Raw genomic sequence first — 15853 nt, 5'->3', positions numbered from 1 at the left:
AATTGCATCCATTAACATGTCAATAATGGTTTTCTGTAAAAATCTATTTCTTTAAAGCACACTTAAGACCAGGACACCCCCTAACTCTTCTCTAGCCTTTGTCTCAGAAACAGGTAGTACAAACAGTATTCACTGAGACTCCTACTCACGCTAACGGCCTTCTAAAGAACAGCAATTTTAGAATTTGTGCAAAAAAGTGATTAAGTATTAATATTCAAACTATTGGCGTGCAATCTAGCCTACATCTAACAAATAACTTACATCTTACCATTAATCATGTGTTCTGAAAAAACATTGAGTTATCTTTATATGAAATATAAAACTAAAATGGATTATCATCATTTTAGTTAATAGTACAGTATATGAAATATAACATCAAACGCTTTGTTATTTCCACAAAAATCTAACAATTGCAAATGCTTCCACATTGGTTTATAAATACTTCTAAATTAAATTCACAAAATATCACTAATGTTTTGAATAAAAATGTAAAATTAAACAGACAAGTTGATAACAAGAAAGAAAATACCTTCCAAGGCCAGTTTCACTGCAATATTTAAAAAGAGATAAAACCTCTGTTAATTCATACAGTAAACAGACATTGACCTCTTTTAAAACAAATGAACAAATTCCATTTTGTAAAACAAATTAATTAAGCACATTAAGCCCATTTTCACTGTGTGGGTCAGAACCAGTTTTATGAAGAGATTACTTTAAGAGTTTGGACAGTAACGTATCTCGAGACTTTATCGTTAAGACTTTTCCATACATTTATAAGGTATTTAAGAGCATTTTGAAAAGGTCTTGTGTGGTAAAATACAGTGTTTTAAACACAATTATAGGTCAGGATTTTAAAGAGGAAGGCTTTAAACCTGATAAAAGGACACTAGATAAACAAGATAAACAAGCTGTTCAGTGACTTAACCGCACCAATTTAACATCTCCCATGTAGGAACTACTGCTTTAAAAGACCTGGAAAACCTGCAGACACAGCTCTCCTTCAAAGATGAGGACTGGAAAGCCCTGTCCAAAATGTTTGTCTGGAGAAAACTGCAGCTGAATGCAAGGATTAAGAACCCGGAACAGAAAAGGTATTGTACTATATCTAGACAAGTGAAGGAAAGTTGAAGTCCTGTAGTAATTCAAAACAGAAACTGATACAATTCTAGATTTCTGATTCCTTGTAGATTTTAATAAAATCAATCCCAACAAGCAGTAGGCACTGGTGCTCAGCAATGAAACAAGCAAACAGACGTTATTCTGCAAACATTTTAGTACTTACAGATCTCCTTACTCTCCCTTTTCAAAGCTTGTATGATCCACTTTGCTCTCTCTGCAAATACACATTTACGGTTAATAACTGGATCTAATATAGGCTTTAAATAACTGAAAAGAGTAAGACCCCCATTTCGTTATTGTTTAATGCAAAAAATCATCTGCATATGAGAGGTGTCAAACAGAGACAGGAGTAATGTGCTGAACCTCTTTGAAAACCTCTTTCAAAACTTATGAAATAATTCAACTCACTTTTTCAGACCTTGATATATACATGCATTAATATTGTCAATATTAATGCATGTATAATGCCCACTACACTAACTACTGTAGAAACACAGAAGACTGTTCACTACACTAACTACTGTAGAAACACAGACGACTGCCCAGTATACTAACTAATGTCAGATCAGACCACTTTAGCCCTATACAATTTCTTACATTAGGAATTTGTCTTTTTGCATATCACAGCTTGCTCTCCATGAGACACACAGACAGGGAGAGATGTTTGGGGTCAGAGCACAGGGTCAGTCATTTATACAGCACCCCTGGAGCAGTTGGAGTTAAGGGCCTTGCTCAGGGGCCCAGTGGAGTAGAATTCCTCTGCCAGCCATGGGACTTGAACCAGCAACCTTCCAGCCAAAGGCACAGGCACAGATCCTTAGCCACTGCACCACGCTTATTTAAGCCACTTCAAAATGTCCTTTATTCCATTATTCTTTTCAAATCATTTTTTAGAAAACAGCATCTATACATTACATATATACAGTATATGTATCTATATAATGGTTTTTAAGGAAATGATTATATAGTGATTTATGGGGAACTGCAATGCTATTTTTATATTTCAGGGTTAGGAAGAATTGGCATTGTGTGCATTTTAAACTTAAATGAAAGTCAAATATACACAGTAAAATGTGAAACCTCCAATTTACATCACAGAATAGATGAATGTGCAGCACCATATTGCCCTCATTGGCTGTGATTCAAAATGGGACAAGAGAACGAGGTGAGGTGTTGCATTGTAAACAAGCAGACTTGTGAATACACTGTTTTTAATCCAACAGATATATTGCTCTCGACTTTCAGACAGTTTTGCTGATAAATGGAAATTACTTGTTAACTCTGCGTGCAGATCAAGTTGGAACATTTCTATGGTGAAATATCTGCTGCAAAAACTGTATTTATTCACTCGTACATCACATTGCATTACTCATTACAGAGACTAGTGAGCTGGAAGGGCTGCATGAAAGCACAATTCATGGGAACTCTTGACAACATGGCGAATTTTTAAATTTTACATTTATTTTGCGATTTAACTGGTGTGAGAAATTGGGACTGCAATTCCCTTTTAAATTGTTCATTTTCTGACAACTATGAAAGACATCTGTGTGCATCATATCACAACTTACAATGTGAAATTGCATCTGCTAAAAACCAACATCACATACTATACACATTAACACTGTAGTAAAACCAATGAATAAAGAAATGAAGACTCAATATTTGAATTTAATAATCATAATATTAATGTGATTAATGTGATGAAACTAATCACACTAATCACACTTTAAAGACAGATTTCTGTATGTAGATAAGTGACATGATATTTTGAATATTTTCATGCATTAATTTTAATTTAAATGAACTGTATGCACGGGACGTCACTGTTTAGTGTCTAGATATGGTCCAGAAATTTGTGATGGTAATTAAAATGACACTAACAGGGTAATTTTCTCCCATAAGACGTAATATATTTAAGGGATGACAAGGACCATAAGGATGTAAATTATGGTGATGGCACCCCCAAAAACGAAGGAATTCAGCAAAGTTTTATTCCTGAACTTAAAATGTACAGCACAGACAGTGAGGCAGTCTTTGTTTCAATGACAGTACATAAAGCAAAGTGCATCGATATATTTGAATCCATCAAGTTACTGTATCATAGAAATTTATTAAACATCATCATAGGTATTAGTTGTTTTGATCAAATCTGTCCTCTTTCCTCTTGAACAGCAGAGAGATGACATGAAAAATGTTTAAGAAATTTGAATGTGAACAAAAAACAAACAATACATTTCACAAAATTATTGAGAAATAATAAATAACAGCATGTTATTAATCAAAAACATCTTGCTGAAAATATTGCTATGAAAACTTACCCCTTGTACTTTTAGAGTCTTCCTATGAAAATGAGAAGAATATAAATTAGTACTTTATTTGTATTTATTTCTGAAATGCTTAATGTGGGCTAACTGAAAGCAAGGATTGCACTTTCTGAGATGATACTGAAACTCATGGAGCTATGAAATGCATAATGTGGCCATAAAAAGGACAGTCTTTTTCCCAAAATGCAAATGTGCCCCTTTTAACAGTAAAAATATAATCACAAAAGCAAAAATGTGCCAAAATATAAAAAAACCTTAATGTTCTTACTATAAAGCTGCCAAGGTAGTATTGAATTAGTTGAAATACCTGGAGAAATAAATCCAAATTAGAACACTGACCCAAAGGATGAGATAATAATTATAATTTTCTGTAGTAACCTATACTTCACATTACACTTTTCATGATCATAAACAACATATTTTGTAATCATTTTATAAAGTATTGCTCATGCAGGGGATCTCCTACCCCATTTAAGTGAACCTATTTAAATTAAACTTCCCACTAAACATATTAATGAGACAAGGTACTATCCTACCAGTTGTTTTTGTCAACTTATAGCAGCAAACTCAAAAGACAACACAACCAACTATAAATGATAACATTATAAAATAAGGAAACAAGACTACCTCTGCTTTAAAAGCTGTGTTTTTCAAATCTCAATCTGATAGCATAATCTTTAATTTTCTATATCCAAGTGCCACAGACATGATAATGTGTCATTTTTACACACAAAAGCAAAAACTCTGCAACATATCCCAAATTTAACGTCCTTACTGTGAATTTGGTTGAAAATTCTGAAGAAATAAATCAAATACGAAATATCAAAAACTCAACATCCTTACTGTATAGTTGTCAAGGAAGCCTTGGATTCGTTGAAATACCTGAAGATATAAATCCAAATTAGAACACAAACCAAAGGATAAGATGATAAGAGTTAATAACAAAAACAGTGAATTAAATCTTTGCAACACCCATTGCAAACACTGTAAAATATCAAAAACTCAACATCCTTACCCCATAGTTTTCAAGAACAGCTTGAATTTGTCGTAATACCTGAACATATAAATCCAAATTAAATCACAAACCCAAGGTGAGATGATAATAAGTTAATAATAAATTACATAATTACGTAATAAGTCATTACAGTAAACCCTTCATGAAGACTGCATTTTTCTGGTCACCATTTTCTTGGATCTGAGCAAAAAGTGGCTGCTTGGTATGTAATCTTAATCCATGATACATTAGCTCAGATTAGCTACACAGAAGCAGAGTTCATACAGGCATTGAATCTATCTGTACGGGGCTAGATTTTCTGCACTTAATTTTATCCAGTAACTTACACTTTCTGTTATAACATAATATACAGTAATAACAGAATAATACAACCTATTTTGATCATTTCTAAATGTATTTCAAGTGCAAAGGATCTCCAGTATCATCTAAATTAAACTATTTTGTAAAAAATAAAACAATATATTAATGAGAAAACACTGCCACATGAATAAGAAAAGGTACTGTCACACCATTCATTTTTGTCAACTTTTAGCAGCAAGATCAAAAGAAAAGCTTGCAATATTTTTAAAAAACCCAGCATCCTTACAGGGTAGCTGCCAAGGAAGGATTGAATTTGTTGAAAGACCTGAAGAAACAAATTCAAATTAGAACACAGACCGAAGGCAGAGACAAAGGGTCATTATACAAAATTGTATCAATGTAACAATGCCAGCCGTTTGCTGTGCATTTTCCTGTTCTGATTGGTGAACCTACAGTACAGTATGTGCCACTCAATGAAATCTGACAGTTTAGAGATATAATGTTTAGAGGTTTAGAGGACAGTTTAGAGGTTTATAAGTGTCCCAGGAGAATGCTGTTTTTTTTGTTTGTCTGTCAAATGAAGGTTAACCAGTTATCAGTTTGTTAGAGTTTGGCTCCTACAGCGTAGAAAGGTTATATTGTCAGCCTAAACATCATACAAGTCTTTTTATCATTACATGTTGATCAATAATAATAATAATAATATAACTTGCATTTTTTAATTTTTATTATTTATTTCGGAAGGCTAAAAACACCATGGAAGGAATTGGCTTTATAAAACCTAACAGTTTTGTTCTAACAGTCTCATATTTTTATCTAAAGCAGTACACATATTTCAGAGTCACTGACAATAATCTTGGTTCTTACATGTGTTAAGACTTTAAATCTTGAATTTTGAAGAAAGTAAAATTAAATATTTTTCTTGTATTTTCTATTTTTTGGTAGGCTGTTTCTTTCTAGTGTGTTTTCGCAGTAAAACATGTAAGAAATCTGATGTGTCAGACATGATGCCCAAGGTGTTACCTTCTATTCAAGCCCTGAACCTGTCCTGTACTGTCTATACTTACCAAGATAATACAAGATTTTATATGGGCACATCTTTCCAAGTGGAAACACCTTCTGGAAAGGTGGGTCCTTAAGAGCTGAAGGAATTAATCTCTTTAGGTTGTGTTACTCATGATGTCACGATTGTACTGTAGTCCCTCCTCCTTAAGGGCGCTCCAGCTCTTTCTTGTTTGCCTCATTCCCCGCACCTGTCCCCTGTTCCCAGTCCACCTTAAAAGCCAGGTGCTGACGTTAATCCTGGCTCTGCATCTGATCTCCGTATCGTGTGAGTCCGGGACCTGGAAGCGCCGGGTCCCGTTCCCATTCCGCCAGTTCCAACCAGGTTCTAGTTTTTATATTGTCTGTTTTTGGATGGACCTCCTGGTTTTGGACTTTTGCTTTCGTTTTGGATTCCCCCTTTGGAACTGAATTGTTTGTCCCGGACTCACCCCACTGAACACCAGCGCATCAAGGACACGCCCCCCTGTTTTGATCCCCGTTTCCTGCGTGGCTTTTTCCCCAGTGTTTCCTCACTATTCTGAATTGTGTCGTCCGCATAGGGTCTGGAAAGAACTGTTCGTTGATCTCAGGGAAGACCACTAAGCGGTTCCTCATTCTTTACTGCCAGTTATCACAGCAGCACAGAACAAATCCAGTAATTTAGCATGAATTATTTAAAATAATAAAATCCGACAACACTACATACACGTTATGTACAAATAACATTAAGTAAATGTTTGTTTTCCAGCCAGCTTAGTTGATAGTTCTGAGGTTAATTTTATTGCAATAGCTGCACTTTTACTGATGTAAACTCACCATTTTCTGAGGAGTCATGTCTCCAGGAATTCCAAATCAGGAAGAGCTGAAATAAAAGTAAAAATTTTTAAGAATTATGTATTGTTAAAAAAATACTCTTTACAAATTCTGTATAGATATTCGAAAGTCACCAGTCTGGGGGGGATTCACAACAATACATTGATAATCATTCTTACACTATCCCTTCCTGACTATACTTGTCCTGTTATGTTAAATTACTGCCAACACAAAAATATAAAGTTATATCTTTTAACGTCCCGTGTTGTAAATGTTCTGTGAAAGTCAAGGACTTTGATCCCACACATCACTGATATGTAAGTAGTATGATATCTTAAGCAGGAGGTGTGAGTTTTGCTGTTATGTTTTTTAAAGCAAATCAGCCACCATTACACAAATCCCTGTCCTTGATCCTACCCTTGATGCAGTTTTGCCTGATTATTACTCAGTCAGAAGTGGTATTTTAGCACCCAGAGACTTGTAATATTTTGACAACAGTACAGTATCTATTTTTGTTGCGCTTTAAGTTCAGTTCAGCTTGGCTGGTTGATGATTAAGCTAAATAAAACTCTTTACAGTAAAGTCAGTACAGTTAAGGTCAGCATGACTTGAAAGTAAAAGTGATTAAATTACCCCCACAGAGCAGAGATATTTACACAAGGGGTGTGATGTTTATTGTACGTGGTTCCCAGCATCTGTGGGAGTTCTATTGTCTGGGACCCCTGATTCTTCATTTTCGAAAAATCAAAACAACGCCTACGGATTAACAAAAGCTTTGCAAAAAGTACCAAAATCCCCCATAAAACTGAAAATATTCTGTTCTGACAAACTGCACTTCTATTTTTGTCTTACTATTTAAGAAAATAACAGTCTGGATCACACAGCCTGTTATGCTCTTCAATCACACTGAGTTCTTAGCCTGGCCAGTTACAATGCAAAGAGCGCTGGGAGTTGCACTTGTACTGTGACAATTCGGCGTACTGCCAGGTCATGTGTAGAACAGTTTCTTCCTGTGAGGATCTGTTGCAAGCATTCATGGATCAGTCTGGGTGAAACAGCTCTGTTCCAGCCAGCCAGATGTGTTAGAAGTTGAAGTCAGCAGCTCAGCTGCATCAGACACACAAACCTGCAGTACAGTTATAGACAAATGAGACGCAGGAATGAAACTAAATGTCTCACACCCACCCAAAGTCTACACCCTTCCAGAATTCCCATTGCTCCATTCAGTTCAGGGGCTCAGGTTAATGATATACCTTAAGTAAAAAATGAAACAAAATGTTGCATTTCTTGCTAGAGCCATTACAGGTTCTTGCACAAAAATCTGATAAAAGACTTCAGCTAGAGAAGCCTCACGAAGGTTTGTTAATAAACAGCGTCAGTCTGTCTTGACGCCAGTTTTATTTTATATCCTACCCCACTGAACCATCCAGTTTGTTTTTAGAACTGTTTCCCCAGTGTGTTTCACCAGGACCAGAGCCTAAACTACTAAACTAGTCAGCTTTACAGATTCCATCTTAAAACGTTTTATCCATATGTCTGTCAGTTTCAGGAATGGGGGTTTCTGATTCTTCCTAAATTTGTTTTGTACAGTATGTAATCTCCCTCTGTAGACTCATCTCTATAAACATGGGGCCCCTTTCCTTCTTCCTCTCATTGTCTCCTGCCTGCCCCCCCTCTCTCAGTGACTAGCATTCCCTTGTACAGAGAAAAGGAAATAAAATCAGTGAGTTGCAGTTACTGTCTCCTGCCTCTCTTCCTACACCATGACAGAAAGGGAAATGGGGGGGGGCTCACTGCATTGGTGTTAGATAGGGGGGATTCTCACTGCCTCACCTAAAGCAAGAAAGAGATGCGGCCGCGTACAAGCAAAGAGGAAAAAAGATGGAAAGCAGCCATCTGATAGCAGGCACCCTTCCTGGCAGTTCAGTTGGCCGATTGCCCAAATGGGGAGGCCTAAGGCCCTTTGATCAGCAGTTTGGAGGTTCAGTGCCTGAGCTGTTGCATCGGGAGCTGCATGAGTACCGAGTCCGCCACTCAGGCAATAGGATAGGAGTCTTTGTAGCTGAACTCTGTTACCGCCCCTGCAGAGCCTGTCCTCAGTTTCCCAGGGAAGAGCAAGAAGAACCGGTTTTTCTATGGCCTTACCGCCCACAGTCTGAGGCACAAGGTGTGCCTGGCAACCTCAGTGAATGTGCTTCAGAAGGCACGCTATATAGAAGAGACAGAAGTGAGCATACTGCACCTTCACTGGAGGCTAGCTGGTGCAGAGGCCAACATGTCCATCAGTCCAAACTCTGCCCTAAGGCTTCAGGCCTGGATGCAGAGGTCTCAAACACAGCCCCGAAAGCAGCACCTCCATCAGAACAGGGAAATGACCCCCAACGACCACTCAACCCTCACCTGAACTACCAACCCAACTCTGCGCGATCACTCCACAATGCCCTTGATCTATTATCATCTAACAGTTCCTATAGAGGGAAAACCATGCCAGGCCCTGCTGGACAGGGTTTCCACAGCCACCATTGAGCACCAAGAACTCCTTCCCACAGGCAGACAGCTACAACCTATGCACCTCAAATCGAGCACAGCAACAGGAGAGGATATAGACATGTGCACGCAGATGTCTGCACTAGTGGAGCTGAGTCAACAGAAGCTCAAGGACCCCCACCAGGAAGCTTGCATTTTGGTGTTGAACTTGTGGCCCAAGCAAAACATGGATCTTCATTGAGAAGTGGTCTCTTTCCTGGAAGGTCTTAATCTCACCCTTCGCACTACCAGGGCCATCCAAAACCCCCTGACTGTGTCAGCCCCATGAAGCCGCAGACCTCAGACCTACCCCATCCTTCACCCCGGGCTGTGCAAGCCGGAAGCTACCAAAAGCCACAAAGTCAGACTGCGAAGAAGGCTAAGAGCCATGGTGACCAGCCATGTGAGGCCTCCCATTTGATGAACCATGACCAACCTGGAAGAGAGGGAGCAGAGGTCCATAGGTGGGTGACAAATGGAAGGAACCCCATATGGGAAGAACTCGATGGATGCTTTCATCTAGATTATTATTGGCCACATGCATACATGTGGATGTGCCACATGGTGATGTCACTGTGATGCCTGTGTAACTTGCAAAGGACCCCCAGGGTGGTCTCAGTCAGTACATCAATAGAGCGGGTGACCATTAATGTCCTGGGCCCTCACCTGAGGACCGCCCAGAGGTAACCACTTTGGGCTGGTGGTGAAGGATCATTACATGTGCTGGGTGAATGCCTATACCCTATTTTAATGACTACAGTCAGGACCTCGGTTTTACGTCTCATACGAAGGATGGCGTCTTTTTATAGTGTAGTGTCTCTGCCACTATACTGGGGTTTTAGAACCCACACAGACCGCAGTGTGAGCACCCCCTACTGGTCATACTAACTCCTCTTCCATCAGCAACCTTAGTTTTTCCCAGGTCTCCCATTCAGGTACTGACCAGGCTCACATATGCTGAGCTTCAGTGGGTTGCCAGCTGTGAGCTGCAGGGTGATAGAGCTGCTATCTAGTTGTCCTCCATCAGGAACAGGTGGCTTCTTACCAGGAATGTGTTAACGTAGCTGAGCCCCAGAGTTCCTTTCCCAGTCCTAACCCAGATACCAGGCAATTTGCACCAGCACCTGTAGCCCAGGCCCCTCACGCTGAGGGAGAAGCCTCTTCCTTTGCAATGTCCCCAGCAATGTTAATTGTGATGACAAAACTGATGCAAATGTTTGTAACTGACCTGTTTTTCATTTCAGTCAACAATGACAAAAATAATCCACAATGATAATGACACTTCACTAGGAAGAACAGCACCCAAGAATAAAGCATTATGAAAGGATTATGGAGTGAAAATCTGGTGTAACCTGCTTGGCTGAGGGCTCACAGCCTGGCCAGAGGACGAGGGGGCTGGAAGACCCCCATCTGGAGAGAGGAGTGACCGGGGGGGAGCTGCAGAGGTGGAGATGGGGTGGAAGGGGGATGCAAAAGATGTACGCGAGGGAGAGAAGGGGATCACGTAGGTATTCATGGTGTTTCAGGAGAGGAAATGACATCAGGAGCGATTGAGAATGACTGACGGCCAAGTCAGATTGAACCTGGTTGTCGTCATCCCTCCCGAACTTTCGTTACAAACTCCATTTAGACTACTCTTAGACTATAGAAGTTTTTATGATGGAATAATATGTTGAAAAGGCTAGTTATTAATGATATTATACATGTGAGATAAAGAATGTATATATTGCTTGTCCTGTCTGGTTTTAATATTTTAGTAACACACACAAGGAACTCATGCAGTAATTTCTCTATAGTAATTGCAAATTCAGTATTGGCAGGGGCCTCTACTGAATACATTTATAATAATATTGCTTTGAGAAAAGCAACTTAAAAAAAACTTATATACGAGTACATAATTATTATTAACAGTGTCAAAATAGATTTTCTTATTTGAAAAGATCCATACTTCAATCTGTATAAGATTATTTATTATTTTCCCTAATTGCACAAATACTGTATTTCTTGAACTTGATATTTGACCTCTTTGGGGATAAATACTATACACTTTAGACTGCAACAAAGACTTGTGTTTTTTGATAGAATGTGAGAATATTTTGATAGAGTGTGAGATGTCAGAAGTGAGAAATATTTTCTCAGAGTTACAGTTCCAGTTCTTAATGCGTATTATGCATGTTTCTTGCATAACGTGGTGTTAGGTTGCCATGTAATTACAGAATAAACCTGTTCAATTAGAATAGCCTTAGTTGGAAATTAAACAGGACTAAACTTAATATTCCAAGACTAAAAAGAAATAAACTAAAGTATTGATTCATTTTAGACGGAATACATTTTAAAAATGAATAAAACGAAAAGATTATAAACCTTTTTTTAAAACTGTCACCCTCGACTGTCTGGAGCGTCTGAACCCTCACCTCTTTCCCTACTTTTTGCACTCATTTACCCTCTCCCGGCCTCTATAAATAGCCTAACCCTTTCCCTCTTTCTCTCTCAATCGCCAACCTCCATGACTGGCCTCTTCTCCCTTTTCCTCTCTTTGTCCCCTGCCTACCCCTCGTCTCCGAGTGACTAGCACGTCTGTGTACCAAGAAAGGCTTATAAAATCAGTGAGCTGCGGTTACCTCTAACTTCCGCAAGACAAAACTATGCGAAATCGCCGCGCTGTATGTAAAACATTCCCGGGTCGGATCTCTCCCTGTGGTTAGTTCACATACAGTATAATACAATAGTCCTGTTTTAAAAATTACATTAACTGATATTACTGTAAATATTATGAATTCAATTGTCAATAGCGTGCACAAAAATAATATTTCAAGAAAAAGTGAATGTAACTTTAATTCCTGATGTGTAACCTATCGTTGCTTAACTCCGTTCATAAGACAGGGCAACAGTCTCACGGGCCCGGATGACAGCTGATTAAGCCCCTTGAAACCGGCCAAGAAACATTTCACAGCAGAACCAAGTTGAACTAGGTCAAATCTTGAAAGTGAAAATCTCTGTATTGGAAACAAAATGCAGACTTTTCTAGTAACTATATTTCTACTAGTTTGTTTTCATGTGTCAAATTCTAACTTTTTAAAAATCGGATTTGTAACGTCAACGTCAACAAAGCGGATATACAGTATTTACAGTATCTCTGTGCTTCTGCCCGGGAACAACTTGTCCTTACTTTTCAGTGTCTCAGGATTTGCAGAGTACGCTTATTTCCATACACAAACAACGCGAAATACTTAATTCGCAATCTTATTTATAACGGTTTCTGTACTTGTAGCGCGCTATTGGATAAGACCGGGTAATAATAGATCTGTTATAGATGCTAGTCAGATTTTATTAGACGACGACTCCAATGTAGCTACAGCAGAAGAAAAAAAAATCGGTAACTCACTTGCAAATATTAAAGCTCAATTGCGCGAGGAAGATATCAAAAGCAACAGCGCCCAAGCGAGAATGAAACTGCATTCAATCCCAGTCTCCCTAACGCTGGAAAATGTGTTGCGACACTACTGTTTTCCAAATAAACGGCGCAGATGACTGTCAGCTGCGCCCTTGTATCTAATGTACTGTAGTTATTGTCATCTTAGTCTGGCCTGTTACAACACTAGCCTGTCTGTGTGTCTGTGTCTCATGGAGAGCAAGCTGGGGTATGTGAAAAGACACATTCCTAATGTAAGAAATTGTACAGGGCTAATAAAGTGATCTTATCTAATATATGGGGACTGGCGAGCTGGAAACAACCTACAGGCTCACTGACAGTTTTGTTGTGCTTTTAATTACAGTGAGGCGTGCTGGTTGAAAACATTTTGTTACTCAGCTCTGATAAAACTGAGGTTCTGTTGTTTGGAGACAACAATACTGATAGGACTACTATAACTTCAGCACTTTACTCAGACTTAAAACTTAAAATTTGCCTCAAAGACTCAGCATGTTATATTAGACACAGGGCTCTCATTTAACTCTCACATTAAAACAGTATCGAAAACATGGTTCCTAAAGTTTATATCTAAAAGGATTAAAAATGTTATGATCACTGCGAAAAACAAAACTGTACCCGTGGAATGATACTATGTGTACTCACAAATGCACAATGTGATCTATGGCACTACTAGTATAATTAGCAGAAAATAAAAAAATGTGCAATGCATATTATTTTTGATAGAAAACCAAACTGTTAATGAGGCTGCTCTTCAAACAAATAGAAAAAAAAAGCAGTACTCACCTCCATCACACAGCTCCTGTTTCTGTTTCTCAAGCTGTGATATGTTCCTATCTGGACATACAGACAACAGGAGTTAACAACAGAATGTAGTTCTGAGAAGATACCATTATGTGGTAGTAGTATTTTGTCCTTCTAACATGATTACAAATATTATTATCACTGGGAAAAACAAATATGTACATGTGGAATGATACTATATTTTATAGAATAAACACCATAACATTTCATCATATTATCATACTACCATCCACTGGATAATTAAAGAGAGAAAATGGACATGTGCACATGGGACATTGTTCTCTGTTCTGTCGTTGGATGGCCTATTCTCTGTACAATAAGTCTACAGTATGTGCTTATGGGGGTACATCTGTCCTACTGTGGCTTCTAAAATCTATTGTCATTGAGACCTAACGTCTGGTTGTTATAGTTATTTTTTTAAAATAGGGGTTTTGTATTCAATGTGTTTTTTTGTTAAATTGCTCATTTTCACACAACAACTATGAAACACTTTTATCAACCTGAAATTGTCTCTGTTGAAGCCTAACAGCACAAACTGCTCAAAATAATATCAGGTCTCAAATATCATACATAATGGAGCTGCAGTTTCTAGTTGTCAGATTTCTAAATACCTTTAGAAAGGCATACCTGTAATTGATCCACGTATGAATTGAAGCTCAGTAACAAAACAAAGACCTCAACGATTGTGTAGAAATTAAGAACACGTATATCTAGGTAAAACAAAATTCTTAACATATCTGTTCTCTTCTATGGACATAGACAATACCACAGACCAGAACAAGAACTCAGTACCAGCCTGTTGATTCTCTTTCTGCTTAGATTTCTGAGTGTCTTCTTTAAATACATCATCTATTATGAACAGTCCACAACAGAAATAGAAATCCAGTAAATCTGGACTTTTCTGAACTGTACACACTGTACCTTGGCTCTACATACAGCATCTCCATCATTTCTCATGGTATTCATTTAAATCAGAAGAACCAAAATAGATTACCTTTAGCATCTCATTACATATCTGAAACTGAAGTTTATTGTGTCCAGTTGTTGATGATTTCACGAACCTCGGGCCAAAGAAAAATATTGAACAGTATACCTAAACCCTGCTATCATAAAGGTTAAGAACATGAACGAAAGTGAGGAAAAACAGTGAAAATAAAGGACCAAGTTACAGGAGGGCAGGGAGAATAAATTTGAGTTGGTCCTGCATGAGCCAGGGAACCCATCACTGATATAGCGAAAACTTTGGGTTAATGTACATGAGTCCTTCTAGAAATGATACATTAAGGAAGGATCTGTTATAAGATCAATGAATGAATCCAAACAGACCCTCTCATTAAATAATAAAGTATACAGCATAGGTAGGCAACCAATCAAGTTATTGATGAAAAGAGTGTCAGGTATTTTTTCATGAATCTGAATTTAGGGGCATTGGGTTTTTGTGTGTGAGGATGACAATAAAAAGCGAAAATGAGACAATCCAATTTGTCTTTGTTTTTCTAGTTTAGGGGTCTTTTAACTATTTGACAAATCCTGCTCCTTTAACTCAAGTTTATCCAAGAACATGTCTGCCTGCCTAAATACTTTCAATAAGCTATTTTTTCTCCAAGTTGACACTGCCTACAGTATAGTGTGAGTCGTCATGCAGGAGCAAGTACAACAGCTCTTTTTTCATGTCGTAATGTGAGATATTTATGAAACAACATCATGTTTTGTCATTTTATATTCTCTGTTTAAAAAAAAATGCCCACATGAAACTGATGTAAATGGGGATTTTGTTTTGTACTATCAGTACCAACAAGGTACCCTTTTAATGCAAGTGTTTATGTAGAGTAACAACGTAATGAAAATATTAAATAACGTTGGGGAGGGTTTTGTGCTATATTTATACATTCAGTAGACATTCAAAAAGAAAGTTTTCCACCTAAATTTTTGCAGAAGTTTTCACAGAATATCGATATTGCCATAACAGTCAGAAGGCAAAACACTGGGCTGGGCGAAAGGCAGCTGAGGAAAACCCACAGGCAGAGAACTGCATAGCTTGTCTCTGTTGCACAAATAAGCTGTACTGAGTATGCCACACGACCTGTGTGGTGCGACGCCTGTCTTATAACTCTCTGAGGAAGTGTTTGTGTACTTGGTTTTGTTCTATTGGGTTGTGTTGTGCACTATATATAATTGTTTTGTTGTTTTGTTACTGTCAAAAGAAACCACCACCTTTGCACCCGAGTGGTACTGTGGCTGAGCCATCATTTTATTTTAAAATAACTTGGCACCCCTCCAGCCCTCCCCGTGACAAAGCTGTGATCATGTATTTAGAAATGTTGTTGTTTTTTTGTAGGTATTTATTGCATCCTAATTTATCGACAGTGCTATTTTTACATTCAGATGTGATACAAAAAGAAAAACGTAAACTCAACATGACATTTATCATTTTATTTTTTTGTTACATTTGGTTAAAGCTTTCTGTAGTGCTTCATA

General features: G+C 38.0%; 1 protein-coding gene across 13 annotated transcripts in view; it reads right to left on the bottom strand.

Moving 5' to 3' along the window:
- The window catches only part of LOC148660032 (E3 ubiquitin-protein ligase TRIM21-like), a 143953-nt gene that overhangs the window by 2505 nt on the left and 125595 nt on the right, over window positions 1–15853 (bottom strand). Inside the window, exons 3-11 of one of the 13 annotated variants that reach the window (XM_088637677.1) lie at window positions 13358–13408; window positions 6619–6664; window positions 5045–5083; window positions 4459–4497; window positions 4287–4325; window positions 3712–3750; window positions 3438–3459; window positions 1283–1333; window positions 530–547 (exon numbers count right to left, since the gene is read on the bottom strand). The exons of 4 other annotated variants lie outside the window; for them this stretch is intronic. In XM_088637677.1, the coding sequence (XP_088493803.1) occupies window positions 530–547; window positions 1283–1333; window positions 3438–3459; window positions 3712–3750; window positions 4287–4325; window positions 4459–4497; window positions 5045–5083; window positions 6619–6636 (265 nt within the window). In that variant the 5' untranslated portion in view covers window positions 6637–6664; window positions 13358–13408. Of the gene's footprint in view, window positions 1–529; window positions 548–1282; window positions 1334–3437; window positions 3460–3711; window positions 3751–4286; window positions 4326–4458; window positions 4498–5044; window positions 5084–6618; window positions 6665–12526; window positions 13332–13357; window positions 13409–15853 lie in introns of those variants that run through there. 8 more of the 13 variants (XM_088637679.1, XM_088637678.1, XM_088637683.1 and 5 more) reach the window with 8 other exon arrangements.

Source organism: Lepisosteus platostomus, chromosome 6 (genome assembly GCF_059453375.1).
Source record: "Lepisosteus platostomus isolate fLepPlt1 chromosome 6, fLepPlt1.hap1, whole genome shotgun sequence".
Classification (NCBI taxonomy): domain Eukaryota; kingdom Metazoa; phylum Chordata; class Actinopteri; order Semionotiformes; family Lepisosteidae; genus Lepisosteus; species Lepisosteus platostomus.
This window is presented reverse-complemented; position numbering and strand designations above follow the sequence as displayed.